This window comes from Durio zibethinus, chromosome 14, assembly GCF_047325235.1.
Source record: "Durio zibethinus cultivar Kanyao isolate XHJ-2024 chromosome 14, ASM4732523v1, whole genome shotgun sequence".
NCBI lineage: Eukaryota > Viridiplantae > Streptophyta > Magnoliopsida > Malvales > Malvaceae > Durio > Durio zibethinus.
In genome coordinates, this window is record NC_143175.1 from 15,165,526 (window position 1) to 15,181,987 (window position 16,462).

At 28.2% G+C, this 16,462-nt stretch overlaps 2 protein-coding genes across 9 annotated transcripts in view; both read right to left on the bottom strand.

The window, feature by feature from the left end:
- Positions 1-2,186, bottom strand: part of LOC111293815 (uncharacterized) — an 18,423-nt gene extending 16,237 nt beyond the window's left edge. For 3 of the 7 annotated variants that reach the window (XR_016327606.1, XM_089743599.1, XM_089743594.1), the window contains exons 1-4: positions 1,650-2,056; positions 1,239-1,371; positions 188-439; positions 18-73 (exon numbers count right to left, since the gene is read on the bottom strand). The gene's annotated coding sequence lies outside the window, so the exon portion shown is untranslated. Of the gene's footprint in view, positions 1-17; positions 74-187; positions 440-1,238; positions 1,372-1,649 lie in introns of all 7 variants that reach the window. The other 4 variants (XM_089743598.1, XM_089743597.1, XM_089743596.1 and 1 more) reach the window with 3 other exon arrangements.
- A 1,982-nt stretch (positions 2,187-4,168) lies between these two features.
- LOC111293813 (serine/threonine-protein phosphatase PP1 isozyme 4) lies at positions 4,169-7,494 on the bottom strand. 2 transcript variants are annotated; one of them, XM_022886777.2, is made up of 4 exons: positions 7,057-7,494; positions 5,911-6,470; positions 5,597-5,830; positions 4,169-4,625 (listed from the first exon to the last, which is right to left on the bottom strand). In XM_022886777.2, the coding sequence occupies exons 1-3, from the start codon at positions 7,265-7,267 to the stop codon at positions 5,645-5,647; spliced, it is 957 nt and encodes a 318-aa protein (XP_022742512.1). In that variant the 5' UTR covers positions 7,268-7,494; the 3' UTR covers positions 4,169-4,625; positions 5,597-5,644. The 2 variants fall into 2 exon arrangements, with proteins under 2 accessions (XP_022742512.1, XP_022742514.1); XM_022886779.2 differs by having other exon boundaries at positions 4,169-4,545; positions 7,057-7,472.
- Between the last annotated feature and the right edge of the window lie 8,968 nt (positions 7,495-16,462).

Here is a 16,462-nt window from a genome sequence, read left to right on the forward strand (position 1 = left end):
GGGAGACAGAGAAGAACCTTTGGGCTATAACCAGTGGTATCCCACAAATGGATAGATCCATCATCACCTGCAGCTGGCAAAACATGTCGAATAATCCGTGAATAATCAAGTACCCTCAATACCTGGTCTTAACATCCATCAAAGGAAAATTAGCTTGCAAACAAGAATTAGAACTTAACATAAGCACCTGAATGCAACAATTAAACAAACAGTTCATTAGGATCTTTTGTTCAGCAGCCCTCGCTCCAGATGCAAGGTTGTGAAGAATAAGATCCCCACTTAGGCTGATGAAGGCCAAGTGTTCATCTTTGCCGTTGTACATAACACCTGTAACCATCTGATGCAACGCTTCCCCTGCAAATCCCATATTCTTACAACTTGACCACTTCCCCCTGAACATATGTATCTGGATCCCTTGTTGCCAAAGCTAAATAGACTCCTGCAAATAGAAGGGAAATTTTACTCGATAAATTTACTAAGAAATTTCATGGAAATAATAGTAGAAAATAAGCCTTGAAAACAACTAAGGAATGGCATTAATGAATAACCAATTCTGGCTGTCAAGTGATAAAAACTTGAGGGTTTGGTTATGCAAATGAGATCGCAATACATATACATACATGTGTGTGTATATATATATATTGCATAAAAACATTATAGCATCTAATTTGAGGAAATGGACATTATTCTAGTGCAATGCAAAGCACCAAATATTTGAGCAACGTTGTCCATCCATACTACTTAAGACACATCCTCCTCTCTTGCTACATCCCTACAATGATGCTAGAATCATATAGTGCTTCTATATACAGATAGCCACAAGCGCTTTTGAAGAGAAATCAATGATATTTTGTTCACTGTTACTCCTATACAACAGACAACAACACACTGCACTTCCATATTGATAAAGGAGAAACTTACAGATAGCACTAGAATAGGGACTCTTACATTACTCTCTTTCGTTCATAGTTGAATCAAATCACAACAAGATTTAATAATCTATAATGAGTGTCATTCACCATATTTGTTAGGTCTCATATAACTTCTATTTCATCATGTACATATTTGCAGTTAAAAACCTTATGACAAATTTCAAATGTAACATGATATACGTGGAAATAAACATTATATTGCATTCCAAAAGTTTACAGCCGCAAATAATCAAATAGAAGTACTTCAATAAGATTCAACAGGTTTTGTTTATAGTTAACAATGTATTAAGCCTAGAGAATGATTACCACAATGTTATCTCCACTATCAGTCCCGGCAACAGGAACTGTCCCCATATTCTGCCCATTTTTCCGCCACAGCGATATCTTCTTATCACCTCCAGCACTCGCCACCACTAAATCTACCATAACATTAACTCAGCTGGGATCATGTATATAGGAAAAAAAAAAAACTCAAATTCTCAGCATAATTGCTAAAATTAAATCTTAAATAAAGTTCTAAACTTTTAAAATTCACTTTATTAAGCTTAAACAATAACTTATTCAGTTTAATTCAATATAAATTATTCATTTAAAAATACAAACTTTAATTTAAAAAAAAAGCAGATAAAAGAAACCACATTTACAGCAACCTAACAGATGGTAGCAACAGAAATGGGAGAAAAAATAGAATTTTATTTTAAAAAAAAAAAAGCTTACTAGTGGGGTTCCACTTAACCGAGTTGACAAGGAAACTCGGAGAAGGCGAGTAACTTAAAACGCAAGGATCGTTCGATTCAAGCTTAATGTCGAAGATCTTCACGGTGTCGCCGCCGCTCGCCAATAGTAACTCCAGCGACGGATCCGGTAGATTCATTATAATCCTTTTTTGAAAAAGAAAATGTTAAACAAAAATATATTTTTTTCAGGAAAATTTAGCGGATAGTTAAAAGGAAATGAGAAATGAGGATATTAATAAAAAAAATAATTTGGAAATTTTTTATATAATTGGAATTTGGTGGCTAGAGAATGAGTGTAAGTCTAAACCCGACGGGAAAGTACACAGAGAAGGGAAGAGGGGCGAAAAAAGTTTCAAATTGGCGTGTAGAAATGATGGAGTGGGCGCCTTTGTACTTCATTGTAATTATAAGCACTTTTCGCTTTTTTCTTTTATTTCGTATTTTATTGTTTTTTTATTTTTATATTTTATCCTTTTTTTTGTTAAATATTCTAATATATTTTCATTGTCTTTGCCAAACTCTGTATTTTTAAAAATTTTAGTATGAGAATTAATTAAGAATGGAATTATTAATATTTTATATTTCAGTCTAAAAATAAATTTTTTTAATTAATATGTATTTATGAAATAATTATTTTAATTTATTAATAATTTTTAAAATTATACCTAATTAAACATGAAGTAAAATGTAAAGATAATAACAATTCGGATTAAATGAAATTTATAATACTATAAATTTTTTAAATTTAATTTGAATTTGAATTGATTTTTTTAAAAAAATTTATCCAAATTGAATTCTACTAATTCACTTTATCAAATTTTGAAATTTAAATTTTTTATATATATTATTTTATTATAATTTTTAATATATTTAAATAAATTTAAATATAATATAATTATTTTTATTTTATAAAAATATATGCAAAACTAGTAAAAAATATAATTTAATTTGGTTCATTTTTTTTTAATTTTTATATCCCAATTCGAAATTTAATTTGAACCTAATATATATATTAAATATCCAAATTTAATCCAAATAAAATAAAAAAATTGATGTAAATCAAATACTATAATTTTTAATTGATTTTTTATTTTCTTAAACTTTTTTTCACCTACAATAAAAAAGCATGTATTTGAATAATTTTCTTTCTTGAAAGAAAAAAAAAAAAAAAAAAAAACTCAACCTTAGGCCTTTTCTTAACCATTTTTATCTTCGTTAAACCCAATAAATTAAGCCCTTGAGACCAAAAAAAGGAAAATAGCTCAAATTATATTTTCTTTGAAAAAAAAAAAAAAAAAGCTCAAATTACACTTAATTGACTCGTATCACAACTAGATGACGCTTGGTAGACCAGAGGTAAAGGTACAAAAGATATTAGGTTAAAGCTTGGAGGAGGATCCTAACCAATTCATCTCTACTCTTTCCTTCTTGTTATTATCTCTCATTCTTGACATATATTGACTTGAGCCTTAAAATGCATCTTAAACTCCTAATTCTAATATTCCTTAACCGTTTTGTCTTTGACAAATAAGACAAATTCACTAACTCAACTTCCAAATAACTCTCACCAACACAAAAATATTCGTACACTAATCATAAAATTATGTCTCTCTCCTATTCTCTCTAGTCTATCTATAAGTCCAGATCTAAGCATGACATAGAACAAGTTTTAAGCTTACTTTGGTCCATCCCTACTCAAAATAAGAGTAATTTTATTACTTATATCCGTCTATATAACGAACTTAAAATTTATATTCAAACTTTTTCAAATTTCAAATAAACTTTCTAATTTGTATATATAAAATCAAAGACATAACAAGTACAATTCTCTTTTTAAGGAAAATGGGAAAGAACATGAAAGATCATTATTATATTAACATATTTCGAGAAAAAATTCTCCTGTTGATAAACTTTCATCAATCCATTAAATTAAATTTCTTAAAAATGACTGAATAACAGTATCCCATTCGAATGGTTGTTCTAAATTGTAAATTTAAAGTTGTAAACTTAATTAGTTATAAAATAAGGAGAATAAGTTTGAACTACGGACCCACAAAGTTTTGTCCTGCTTCCTTGGTACGATCTTTGCTAAAGTCATCTTTGATGTTAACAAGACGAGCTTCTATCGGAGAATAGACACCAGCATTCTAATATAGGATAAAATCAGGATATCTGACTCACTCATAGAAGGACCATCAACAAGAACATCAACAATTGAATCTGTTCTGAAGATATCAAATTTTGTAGACCTCCCCATCTTTTGCCAGTCATATCAATGATTCAGAAAGCGACTCAGACTCCCTTTGGATGGGTCGAGTGCATCCAAAAGGAGCCTCAATCTTCAACTAGCACTGGAAATGCTATCTTATACTTTTCGGGTAATGAGACATCTATTATGTTCCTCAAAGTCTGGAGATGAACAATGCTCCATTAAAAGCATTAACAACTAAATCTCCCTACGTTGAACTGAACAAAAATTATAAAATTGCAAATAAGGAATTAAAGATGCTACACTTGAACATTACTCATTCATAGACCAAGAGAAGACTAATCCTCGAAACAGATTAATCATAACATTTGAATGCACCTAATTATATTCATACAAACAGCTCAATCAGTGAATAGTCTGGGAAAAACCAAAAATATTTAGAAGACAGATGCGGCCATTTCTTTTGTTCCAACAACTCAAAGCACAACCACGTGCTGCCAGACCAGATATATCTACAAATGCACCGCAGATTAACTGCTATAAAGAAAAGATAAACGGAGAGGTGGGAGAAAGAGAAGAATAAGAGAAATACACTTGTGGTTTACACTACCCTACAACAGACTTGTAAAGCTTTTTACCCAACAAATAGTATCCATAAAGTCGTCACCTGCATCTCCATAAGCAAAAGTTCTTAAGCCAGTGATCTTCAGCTTCAACCCTTATTAGGATTTCATATAAAAAGGATAACTACATCACAGAAAACGAGAAATAGTAAATCATACAAAGTAGCAGTGATGGTTGGCACGGCATTTAATAACCAGATGAATAACAGACAATGGTAATAAAAAAAAATGAGAAACATAATAAACAATTATAGTAAGCATCATATGTTTTCAAAGGGAAAAAGATCCATTATTCTGAATTTCGCCCTTCAGACAATAACAAAACTAAAACCACATTACCAATCACCAATATTCTTAACAACCAATAAGAGAGGAAGACATTGGAGGAGAAGAAAGGTGGCAAGAGGATACAGAGGATTGGGGGGCTGATTACTAAATTATGCTATGGAAAGAATATCATTTCCATTGATTCTTCTCTATTACCAGCCCTCATTGACATTTGAACATTCTCCATTAAACAACCCTTCAACCGGAAACTTAAGAGAGAGTGAGAGATTTGAGAAGGTATTTTCTTTTGTTTTTTGAACTTGGATCATCAAATGAAATTATGAGCAATTTCATGATTGGCATGACAAAAAGAGCTTTATGATAACAATCATTCTGATAATGATTCCACATTACTTCCACTGAAAAGCTTATAATTACAAATTTTTTATTAATATAAAAAACGTATTCAACTGCACTAGATACCTGAAAATGCATAAAATTTCTAAAAGAATATCCAGAGGGAATTAACAAACAGTATTAATCAGTAAGGACATCATGTACCTTCTTACCCGTACTACATATTTGCCATGGTATATCCATATGTTGCAAACTAACAGACAATAGTACATATATTAAAAACATTTCGTCAGCTGAAGTCATTAAAATGATTTATTCCGACTCTCACAACTGCATAATTGGAATACAGTTTATTGATATTTATAAATAAGATATCCGTTGCTAAGCAGTGAGCACAAACAAAAGCACCACCAACCATAAAATTATCAGTAATAAGAAGTAGGAACAAAAAAGCAACTCTATTCAGCTTACCTTGGTCAAGTCTACATGTAAGCCACTACACATTGATAGCTGCAACCATCACATTTTAGTGGACATGAACTTCGCTTTTTTCTCTGCTGGTTTAAGAATCTGGAAAGAACACATCAGGTTTTCATCCACACTCATCATGGCACCAGCATTATCAAATTCACCACAATAGTTGGGTGCTGAAAATATTGTAACAAGTTGCCTATCAGCAAAGAATTCGTAACCATCCTCCACTACCTACATCAAAATAATAAGTTCAGAAGTAACATAGAACAGCATTATATAGATACACGGAAAAGTTTAGACAAGTCAATAACCTGATGTGCACGGCAGACAAGATCTAAATCATGCTTTGTTAAGAATTCTGACACCTTCTCTGCACCAAAAGTGTATGAAACTCCTCTGTCATTCATTCCCCATCCCTTAACATCTCTATCAGGGTCAGACCAGAGCAAATCACACAGCAAACCAGTGTCAGGAACAGCAGTTGGACGAGATAAGCTTCTAATTTGATCAAGGTTTGTCAAGTCAGGGGAAAGGCCACCATGCATACACAATATTTTGTCGTCAATAAGAGCCGCAACAGGAAGGCAGTTAAAACAATCAGTAAAGCTCTTCCAAAGTCTCACATTAAACCGTCGCTTGCATTCATCATAAAATCCATATATCCGATTAATAGATGCACATTCATGGTTCCCCCGCAATAGGAAAAAGTTCTCTGGATATTTAATCTTATAAGCAAGTAAAAGACATATTGTTTCCAAACTCTGCTTGCCACGATCCACATAGTCGCCAAGAAATAGATAATTGGCACTAGGAGGAAAACCCCCATACTCGAAGAGCCTTAATAAATCACTATATTGTCCATGAATGTCACCTAAAGGTACAAACAAAAATTTTACAACTAGAAACAATAAAATACAGAAAAATGATGGTAGCACTAAAAGTCCCATTGGACTCATATCCAATGTTTCATTCCATTTGAGTATACTATCATAATCGAAAATGTTGTGTGCAGACCACATGATTTTTAATTGCTTCATATATTTTCCCACAGCTTTCAGCAATCAAACAGTAAAAACAAACAACAGCAACCAAATTACCCCCACCCCAACCCCTCCAAGAAAAAGGTAAATTAGGCTCAAAAAAAGAAAGGTAAAATTCAACTCTATCTGGTTCAGAATTATCAACTATTGAAACCCCATCAAAATAAAAGAATCTTATTCCCTCAACACTATATTTCAACTCTTATAAAAATGCAACCTTTCCAACTGTACCACAACCTATTTATCCACACGGGTTTCCCCTAAAATACATTAAAAAAAAAAACTCAACTTTCCTTCAAAACCCACAAAATATTTTCTCTTGACAAACTCCAAAAAAGAAAAAAATAAAACGCAAATTTATACACAAAAATCAAAACTTAACCCCCCCCCCCAAAAAAAAAATACTCCAAAAGTTACCGCAAATTTTAATGGGTGCTTCAAGTTCAAGCAAATTGGGCTGTTGAAGGAAGATGTCTCTGGAAGCAACACAAAGCTGCTTGATCTCAGTTTCAGATAGTTGCACTTGTTTCCCTGGCCTGGCAGATCGGACTTCCGTCAGCCGTCTGATTATATCATCCAGTACCGTGGGGTCCATCATCACCGTCTGCCCTTGTGTCGCGGCCGCCATTAGATCCTCCTCCTTCAACGGCCCTATTTTAACCAAGCCCTAAAAACCCAAAAGCGCAATAAAAAGTGTTTTCTTGTTGGAGGGTGGAAGAGTTTTGCGGAACAGTATTTTAGAGGAAAAAAAATAAAAATATTTGTTTTATTAGGGAAAAGTGTGGGAAAGATAAGAGAAAAATAAAACGAATTCTTATATACTGAAAGGGTAATTTGATTTTTTAATTTTTTTGAAGAGTGAGAAACTCTACTCCTGATTTCCTCTTTTTCAAAGAAACAGGTTTTTGAAGCGATGTCGTTTCTAAAGAGTTATTGTTTTTAGACTGTTTGAGTCCGGTTCATAGGCAGCGACATGGGCTTTGCTTCGAGTTTAAATCACCCATTCAACGTATGGCAAAAAAAACAAGAAAACCCATTCAATGCGATGACCATTTGAGTGTTGGGTCCTTTTTAAAATTGTGTACAAATTAGAAAATTTTGTATGCAAAATTTTAAAAGTATTAAGAATGATTTTTTTAAAAAAGGTTTAATATTTTGTATTAAATCATTTTCTGAAAAGGACAAACTAATTTATTTTGTTCAAATTCAACTTGCAACATTCTATAAAATTATATCCTATACGTCATGAAATTTTAAAATTTTACAAACATCATTAAAAATGTTATATTTATAAAAATTCATAAATTGGTAAAACATTAAATGCACATATGTTAATTTTTTAATTATGCTTATAAAATTTAAAAACTTCGTTATCCCATATAATATAATAATCCTTGTTCCTATACTATCATCATGCCAAAATGTTTTTTATGTAAATTTCTTTGATGTTTGTTGTTTTTATCATTAATCTTAGTTATGATTTAAAAAATAATTTTTTTTTATTTCTATGCTTTGTTTATATTGACGGTATTTTTTTTTTTGGAGGAATATGGATGACATTTCTTGTTGTGTTATCTTATAATAAAGAAAAAAAAAGTATTGACAATTATATGATTTGTTGGTAAAATATTAAATTTTTAGTTATAGTGATTAAATTTTTAATTTTGATATTATTAAATATAAAAAAAAATTATATTTTTTTAATTTTTTTTTCTTTTAAAATGTAAAGAAAATTCCCTGCCAATGCCATTGATTCAAGTGGAGTAGTGTTAATTACTGTTAGAAAAGAGGGAAACACAAGAAAAAAGCAGTAAAAGCAAAAGAAGCAGCCTCTCCAATTTTGAGCACACCATTGGTGGATTGGTGGTTAGCATTAGTGGAGGTGGGTAGAATTTCTTTCCTTTTTTTCTTGTCAAGTTATGCAATTGTCCACTACTTTCAATCCTTGCTCCTCAGCATTAATAAGAAAAAAAAACGTGAAAAATGTCATTATTGTCAAGACAATATTGTAATTTAGTTCTAGGTTTTTCTTTACAAACATTCATATTTAATTTCTTAATACTAATTAAATGACAAACAAATTACCAAGGCTGACTATTTAACCAATTAAATATCAAGAGTTCTTTTTAAATAAAAAATAATTTAGTTGGTAAGAAGATAATTTTTTTTCAATATGTATTTATAAAAAATTTTAATGTATTAAATCGAATTTACAAATTACAACTTTAAAATTTCTTTAGAGGATATAAGTTTATACAAAACTTAAAATGCTCACAATCTTATTATTGAATAAGGAGAGATCCACTTATATCAATATAAAATTTTTTAATTTTATATTTTTTTAACAATTAATTTTAATAAATCCAAAAAAGAAGAGAAATAAATTAGAAGAAATTATCAAATACATTGATAATGGAGTTTTTTTTAATTCTACAAGCAGTATTTAGATGATATATGTTGCTTAGTATATATTTTTAAAAAATTAATTTAAAAAAGAAATGATACATGTGTCATTATCTTAATTTCATTTATAAAATTAAAAAGTTTTATTGTTAGTATATTAAATAATTTTTTAGAAGTAAAAAAAAAAAAGAAAGAATTTAATCTTGTTTTTTGGATCTATTCAAATCAATGATTAGGAAAATGTAAAAAACGTAAAAAATTTTATATTGATGAAAATTGATTCTTTTTCTTTTATATATATATATATATACATATATGTGTATATATATATATATATATATATATATAAAGAATTCTTTTGCTTGCTAAGGCATATGGGTAGCCTGGTTATTTTTAAGTGGCTTTTTTCATTTTTGTATTTTCTTCAATCTAGTGAAAAATTATCAAAATAAAAAAAAATGAAGTGCAAATTGCAACAAAATGACGTGGATGTTCCGCTATCAGTGAGGAAAGATGTATTCTCATCTATTGGAAAACCTTTGGCAAAAGAAGATTAGAAATTTGGTGTGTATCCCGATAACAATAGCTAAAAAATTATTCTATTGTTTAAAGAAACCTCTCTCTAACGCTTTTCTTTCTTTTTTATTATTTATTAATTATAAGAAAGAGTACTTGCTTAAATGAATCTTGAATGGTTGATCTTGTTAGAAATTCCATCCATAAGCTTCGAACATGTTTCTAATATCAATTGTTAAGTAAAAAATTTCAATTCAATTAAATAATTAAGTTAGCAAAAATGTATTTAAATAATTAATCAATCATATAAGAACTAACAATTTAACATAATTTAACCATATTATGTCTATGAATAAAAGAAAGATCAATTAATTATCAAAAATTACAAACCTATAATCTTTAACACTCAATCCCAAACAATACCCATTGACTCTCTTATCTCATTTAGTCTTATAGAATATTTTCAACTCAAATAAATACTAACACATACATTTAGACCTTTGTAATTTCTTTTAATCAACTCAAATATATACATAAATAAGAATCCTCTCAATCTCTTCAAATCTTATAAGGTGTTCATCAAATAAAATCTTATAACTCTTTTACATATTTGTCTAGCTTTATGAGACTCCATCTGTGTATAAGTACACCAATTTAAGTATTAAGAATCAATTTTTTCTTAAAATTTTTATTTTACAAGTATTTTGATCCATCAAACTACATTTAGTTAATTTTATCTCGAATAAATCTCTATCCAAATCTCATATAAGATTTGAATCAATCTCAACATATTTGTCTTCAATCTTGGTGAGTTTAGAGATTCAAAATTATATAAGCAACATGGGAATTAAATGATCATGATGTATAGCACCTAATGCCACTTAGACTCCGTTTGTTTTACAGGAAATGCTCTTCAAAAAATGATTTCTGAAAAGTATTTATATTTTTTGAATTGAAAGATATTTTCTGTTATTTAAATGAGTTAATGAAAAATATTTTCTATTGTTTGGTTGTTTTTTAAAAAATCTATTTTTTTTCAAATAATATTAATATAATTATTAAAATATTAAAAATTATTTATTATTAAAGTATATTGAAATTATTTATTATTAAAATATTAATATTAAAAAATAATTATATTTTAATAATAATATTTAATATTAAAATATTATGTTAATGTAAAAAATATTTAAAACAAAACTATTTATTATTCTTTATATTATTTATTAATATATTATAATATTATTTATTGATAATATTTATTAATATGTTATTTATTAATATATTAATATATTATTTATTAATATAATACTATTTATTTATTAATATAATAATGTTTATAAGTAAAATTATGCTCAAAAGTATTGATAAATAATTCTGTTCATAGACAATTTTTTTTCAAAAAATATCTTTTTCTTTTTAAATCTGTAAAACAATTTTAGAAAAATAGCCTTAATTTCAGTTTACCAATAAATCATTTTCTGTTGACCAACCAATTTTCTATCGAACAAATACTTGAAAATACGAAAATTATTTTTTGAAAATCATTTTTTGCAAAACAAATTGAGCTTAAAATCTAAAATTTGTCTAAAAATTGATTAATTATATGATCTAAAAGTGTTTCTATCCAATGGAACACGCTTTTTTTTTTATCTATTATTGATAAAATTCATAATTATTTCGCATAATCTTCTTAGTACCATATAAAACTAAGAGTGCGCTAAGTTCGGGGGAATCCATAAATTTTTTTTCGAAATCTTAATGGTGGGTATTTTTTTTCATATTTAGTTTAGGGTAATCTAATTACGAAAGAAAATGTTAAATTTTTAACAGTACCCAAAGTCTTGGAATCAGAAACCCATTTCTACCTATGGTATTCTAAGATTTTAGGAAAGAAAGTTACCTTATTTTCGAATTTGTCTTGAATAAAAAATTGATCACATATCTATTACCCTTTTGAAAAGCAAATCTAGAACTCAGTTGTAGCTTTTTTTCAAAAAATTTACCTTTTTTTTTAGTTTAGTTTTATTTAGTAATCAATTAAGGTGTTTCTTCCTTGAAACACCTTAATTGCTATACATCAAATGTTTTTTTTTTTAAACACCTTAATTGATTCCTTGAAACGCCTTAATTGCTATATATCAAGCGTTTCTTCATTTAAACACCTTAATTGGAAGAAACGCCTTAATTCTACATATTAAATTGATCTTTGGGTTTCGAGGACCATGTTATGACATGATTGATTTTCAATCGCAATTTGATAATTAATTAAGTTGTTTTAATGGAAAAATGCCTTAATTGATAATCAATTAAGACGTTTTTTCCTAGAAACGCTGTAAAAGAGAAGTATTAAATTTTAACTTTCCTTCTCAATTAAGGCATTTTTTTCCTTCAAACGCCATAATTAAAATTTTATTTTCGTTCTTGAAGATCATATTCTAACAATATAAATGTTGTAATGTCTAATCAACTTCAGAAGAACTTATATTTTATACATCAAATAAGGCATTTCTATATATGAAATGCCTTATTTGATGTCTTTATCATGTTTCAATAACCAATATGTTTCTAATTTTTATTTCAACATATTTGAGCTCAAAGTAAATACCTTTTCTATTTGAACCAACTTTAGTTTCAACATCCATAATTTAATCTTCGTTCCATTAAGTTTATCTTTAATTTTTTCAAAAAATGGTATGTATACTATCGATATCTAATTATCTGTTATACATTATTTGTTAAATTCCAATCTTTTCTTTTTTTGTTCATCTTTTTAGATGTTGTTTAGATTTGGATTGAAACTATGTTGATATATCTAATGTGTTTATGGTTTATTTTTTTTAGCTCTATCATCCACAAATGTTTTGTTGCTTATTTATATATACTTTTTTATGTTTGATAGATTTTAGATACCATATGCAAAGATTTCTTTCTAATTATGTTTTCAACTTTAATGAGATTTTGTCTTTTAAACAATTATGGCTCATTTATCACTAAAAACGATGATACAATTGGTTGCATTGCTTATGATGCATTTGAACCAGATGGAAACTTTGTCGTATGTGTCATATTTTGTTGTTGTGACTTTATTACATATGAATCTTAGATAACGACATAGACTATCTTATGGTGAAACATCTTATGATAGGTTACATATTAGAGAGTTAAACTTAAATGTAATGATTTTTTAAAGCGATATACAGTGTATAGATAATACTAGAATGGATAGAAGAGTTTTTGCAAAATTATATAATTTGTTTCAAACAAAAAGGGGATTACAAACATTTAGACATATGTTAATAGAAGAAGTGATTATTAACTTCCTCCACATCATTGCCTATCAAATAAAAAAAAAGGGTTGTAAAGCGTTAAGAAGCTAGATTTAGAGAGATAATTAGTAAGCAATTCCATTTTGTGTTGAATTCTGTTTTAAGGATTGCATATGTTATTGTTTAAAAAACCTAAACTAATACTAAATAATTCAACAGATAATAGATGAAAATGATTCAAGGGTTGTTTATGTGCTTTAGATGGGACACACATCAAGGTTAATATAGACGCAATTGATAAGCCTAGATACATGACTAAAAAAAATGAAATTGCTACTAATTTTCTTGGTGTTTGCACCTCAGATATGCAATTTATATACGTTCTACTTGGATGAAAATGTTCTATAGCAGATGGTAAAATGCTAAGGGATGCCATTACACATAAGAATGGGTTGAGGATCCCACAATGTATTATCTTTATTATGTTTGTTTTAACTTTATAACAAACACTTTTTTTTTATATTATTACTGATGTTCCATTGTAACAGGTAATTGCTATTTGTGTGATGCTGGATACATAAATAAGAAAGGTTTCTTAGCATCTTATAAAGGTCAATGATACCACTTTAGTGATTAGAGGGTAGGACTCCAACAGATGACCTCGTAGGAATACTTCAATATGAAATAATCTCAAGCAAGAACTTGTATTGAGAGATATTTTGATATATTAAAAGCTAAATGGACAATTTTAAAAGATAAGTCATTTTATTCAATAAAGATACAATGTAGAATCATTTTTGCTTGTTGTCTTCTCCATAATTTTATTAGGTCTGAGAGCGTAATTGCTCATATTAAAGGTGATATTACTAAAGTAAGTATTAGCCAACAAGATAGATCCAAATATCAAGAATTGATTACGCATGTTAAGTCATTGATTCTTGGACTCAGTTTAGAGATAATTTGGCTTGCAATCCCAAGGATAAGAACATTATAAAATTTTTTTATATGTTATAACATTTGCTCAATTTAATTGATTTATGTACCATATGGGTGAGTGTAGAATTTAGTTTATATCATTATTGAATATATGTTTATTTGATATTTCTTTTCTTTTCGAGTGTTCAATGTATATTACAATTTTTAGTACATATACATTTGTTTACTTTTCATGTGTATTCATTGAATCCATTCCCTTGATGGGTTTTTGATTTACTATATTGATATTGTTGCATCCATGTGATTAGGAATTGAACATATCTTCATTGCGTGCCAATCATTCGTAATCCGTACAAAACCTACCCAAATAAAGAACCAAAAGTTTAAGGGTTGGTAATCATTCTTGGATAAGATATGAGAATTCCTTTATGGTTCAATGCCTAAATTCTTTGGTAAATGATCTTAAATGGAGAACGGATAATGAGACATTTAGCATTGGATATCTAGGTTATCTTGAACAAATGCCAAAGCAACTTATGCCTACTTTCCAACTTAAAGCCACCCCCACATCGAGTTCAGGTTAAACCACTCAAAAGACAATATCATGCAATTTGTGATATGAAAAATACTAATTGATTTGGATGAAATTATCAAGAAAAATGTATCATAGCTAAGAAAGAAGTTTTTAATGAGTGGGTTCAAATAAATATTTTAAGATTACATTATGGCTTACCTTATTTTATTATTTTCTACTTTTTTATTTGTATTTGCTTAAACTTTTGTGTAGACTTATCTACATACTAAAGGATTAAGGAACAAACCTTTCTTTTTCTTTAATGATTTTAAAGTGATTTTTAGATTCGATAAAGCAACTGATCAAAGAGTCAAAATAGAAGCTGATGCAGTTGAATCAATGAATGCTACTGAAGATGCTTACTTTTCTCTAGAGTTTGATATCCATATTGAAAGAAATATGAAAGAGGAGCCAAAGAAGAAGAAATCGATTCAGTTGCTCTAAGTAACACTAGAACGTTGTCAGGCAAGAAGCATCCTAGGAGTGAAGACGGACCAATTGTTGAATTGGTTGATCACATAGGCAAGCTTAGAGCTTTATATGATAGGGTTGTGAATGTGATAGAGGGCATTTCAGCTTCTTCAAGAAAGAAGTAGAGAGTAATGATAAAATAATGTCACTTTTAAATGAAATAATACAACTCAACGGTTTCTCACATGATGAAGTGATCATTATTGGTGAGTATATGTTGAAAGAAAATCACAACATTGACTTTTTCTTTTCTCTACCACCTATATTTAGAAAGGATTACATTAGAAAACAATTAAACAAATGTAATGCATATTACCCATCGTTTGACTTTCCTCCTATTGGACACATATAGAATGCACTGTATTTTGTATAAAGATTCATATATTATGTTTTAAGCATTTTCATTTAATTAAGACATGAAGATGTTTTTTTTTTTTTTTATTAATGCAAATAGAGTTGCATATTATAAATTCGTTTGTTTAGATTGAAATTTAAGATTATATATAGGACTAATTTCACATTTGTATTATTAGAATAAAAATCATACTTGGTGAATAATATAAATATTTGGTTTTAACTAATTTCATATTTGTATTAATATATATGTTTTATGGAGTGTATGAGTCATGAAATGATTTGAATTTCAATTCAGCATTAGGATGAACAATTTGCCTTAAAATGATCACATTTCAGTTGTAGAATACGAATGATATAGGAAATTGATCATTATATTGTTTAAATGAAACAACTGGGGATTGGTTTTAATTTAAACAAATATAAACTTATAAAAATTAACAAATACACAATCTTAGTGCCTATACCAAAAAATTTGGAATGTTTGTATATATTTACAATCAATTTGGTTGTCCAACATTAAGGTTGTGTAAAAGTAGATACATAATCATACCATTCTTTACGGACTTCATCAATTTCTTATTGTGTGAAGTTTCCCTTTTTTGCCACCATTAACAAAAAATAAGGAGTCAATGTTAATCAATTTGCACAATATTATATAAGTTTAATTGAAAAATATTACTTATTATATGATATTTATACTAACCTTGAATGGTGTGCTCATAAGATTACATAACAATCTCCCTTATAAAATAAAAGACATAATATCCACATTTGGTAACTCCTGGTTGGTGAAGAACCTAAAAATAAAATTGAGTGGGTTGCTAAACATTTATCTAAATAAACTCAACATAAAAGAATATATGTTACACTTACTGATAATATCAACCAATTGAACTTTCTATTCTTATGAACTGTAGCCATTCCCCTAAATTGAACACAAAAATCATAGTAAACATAAATAATAGTAATTACACAAAAACATAATTTAATTAAATTATCACTTATACATAAAATATAATACCTCTTTTATTAAAATGGCAAGATCGGGTATAGGCATCGACCCTAATTGTCTGGAGTTCAATAAGTAAGGAGTCTTCACATTAATCTCAATTTCAACAAACTACCAATAACTCTTGTAAAATAATATGCATGATATTATTTTAAAATATATAATATGAAAAATATAAATTTGGCATACACTTATATAGAATGTATTAGATATCATAAATGATACAATTATTACTACGAATATAACTTACCTAAAATTATAAGGTACCAAATAATATTCAGATGATTT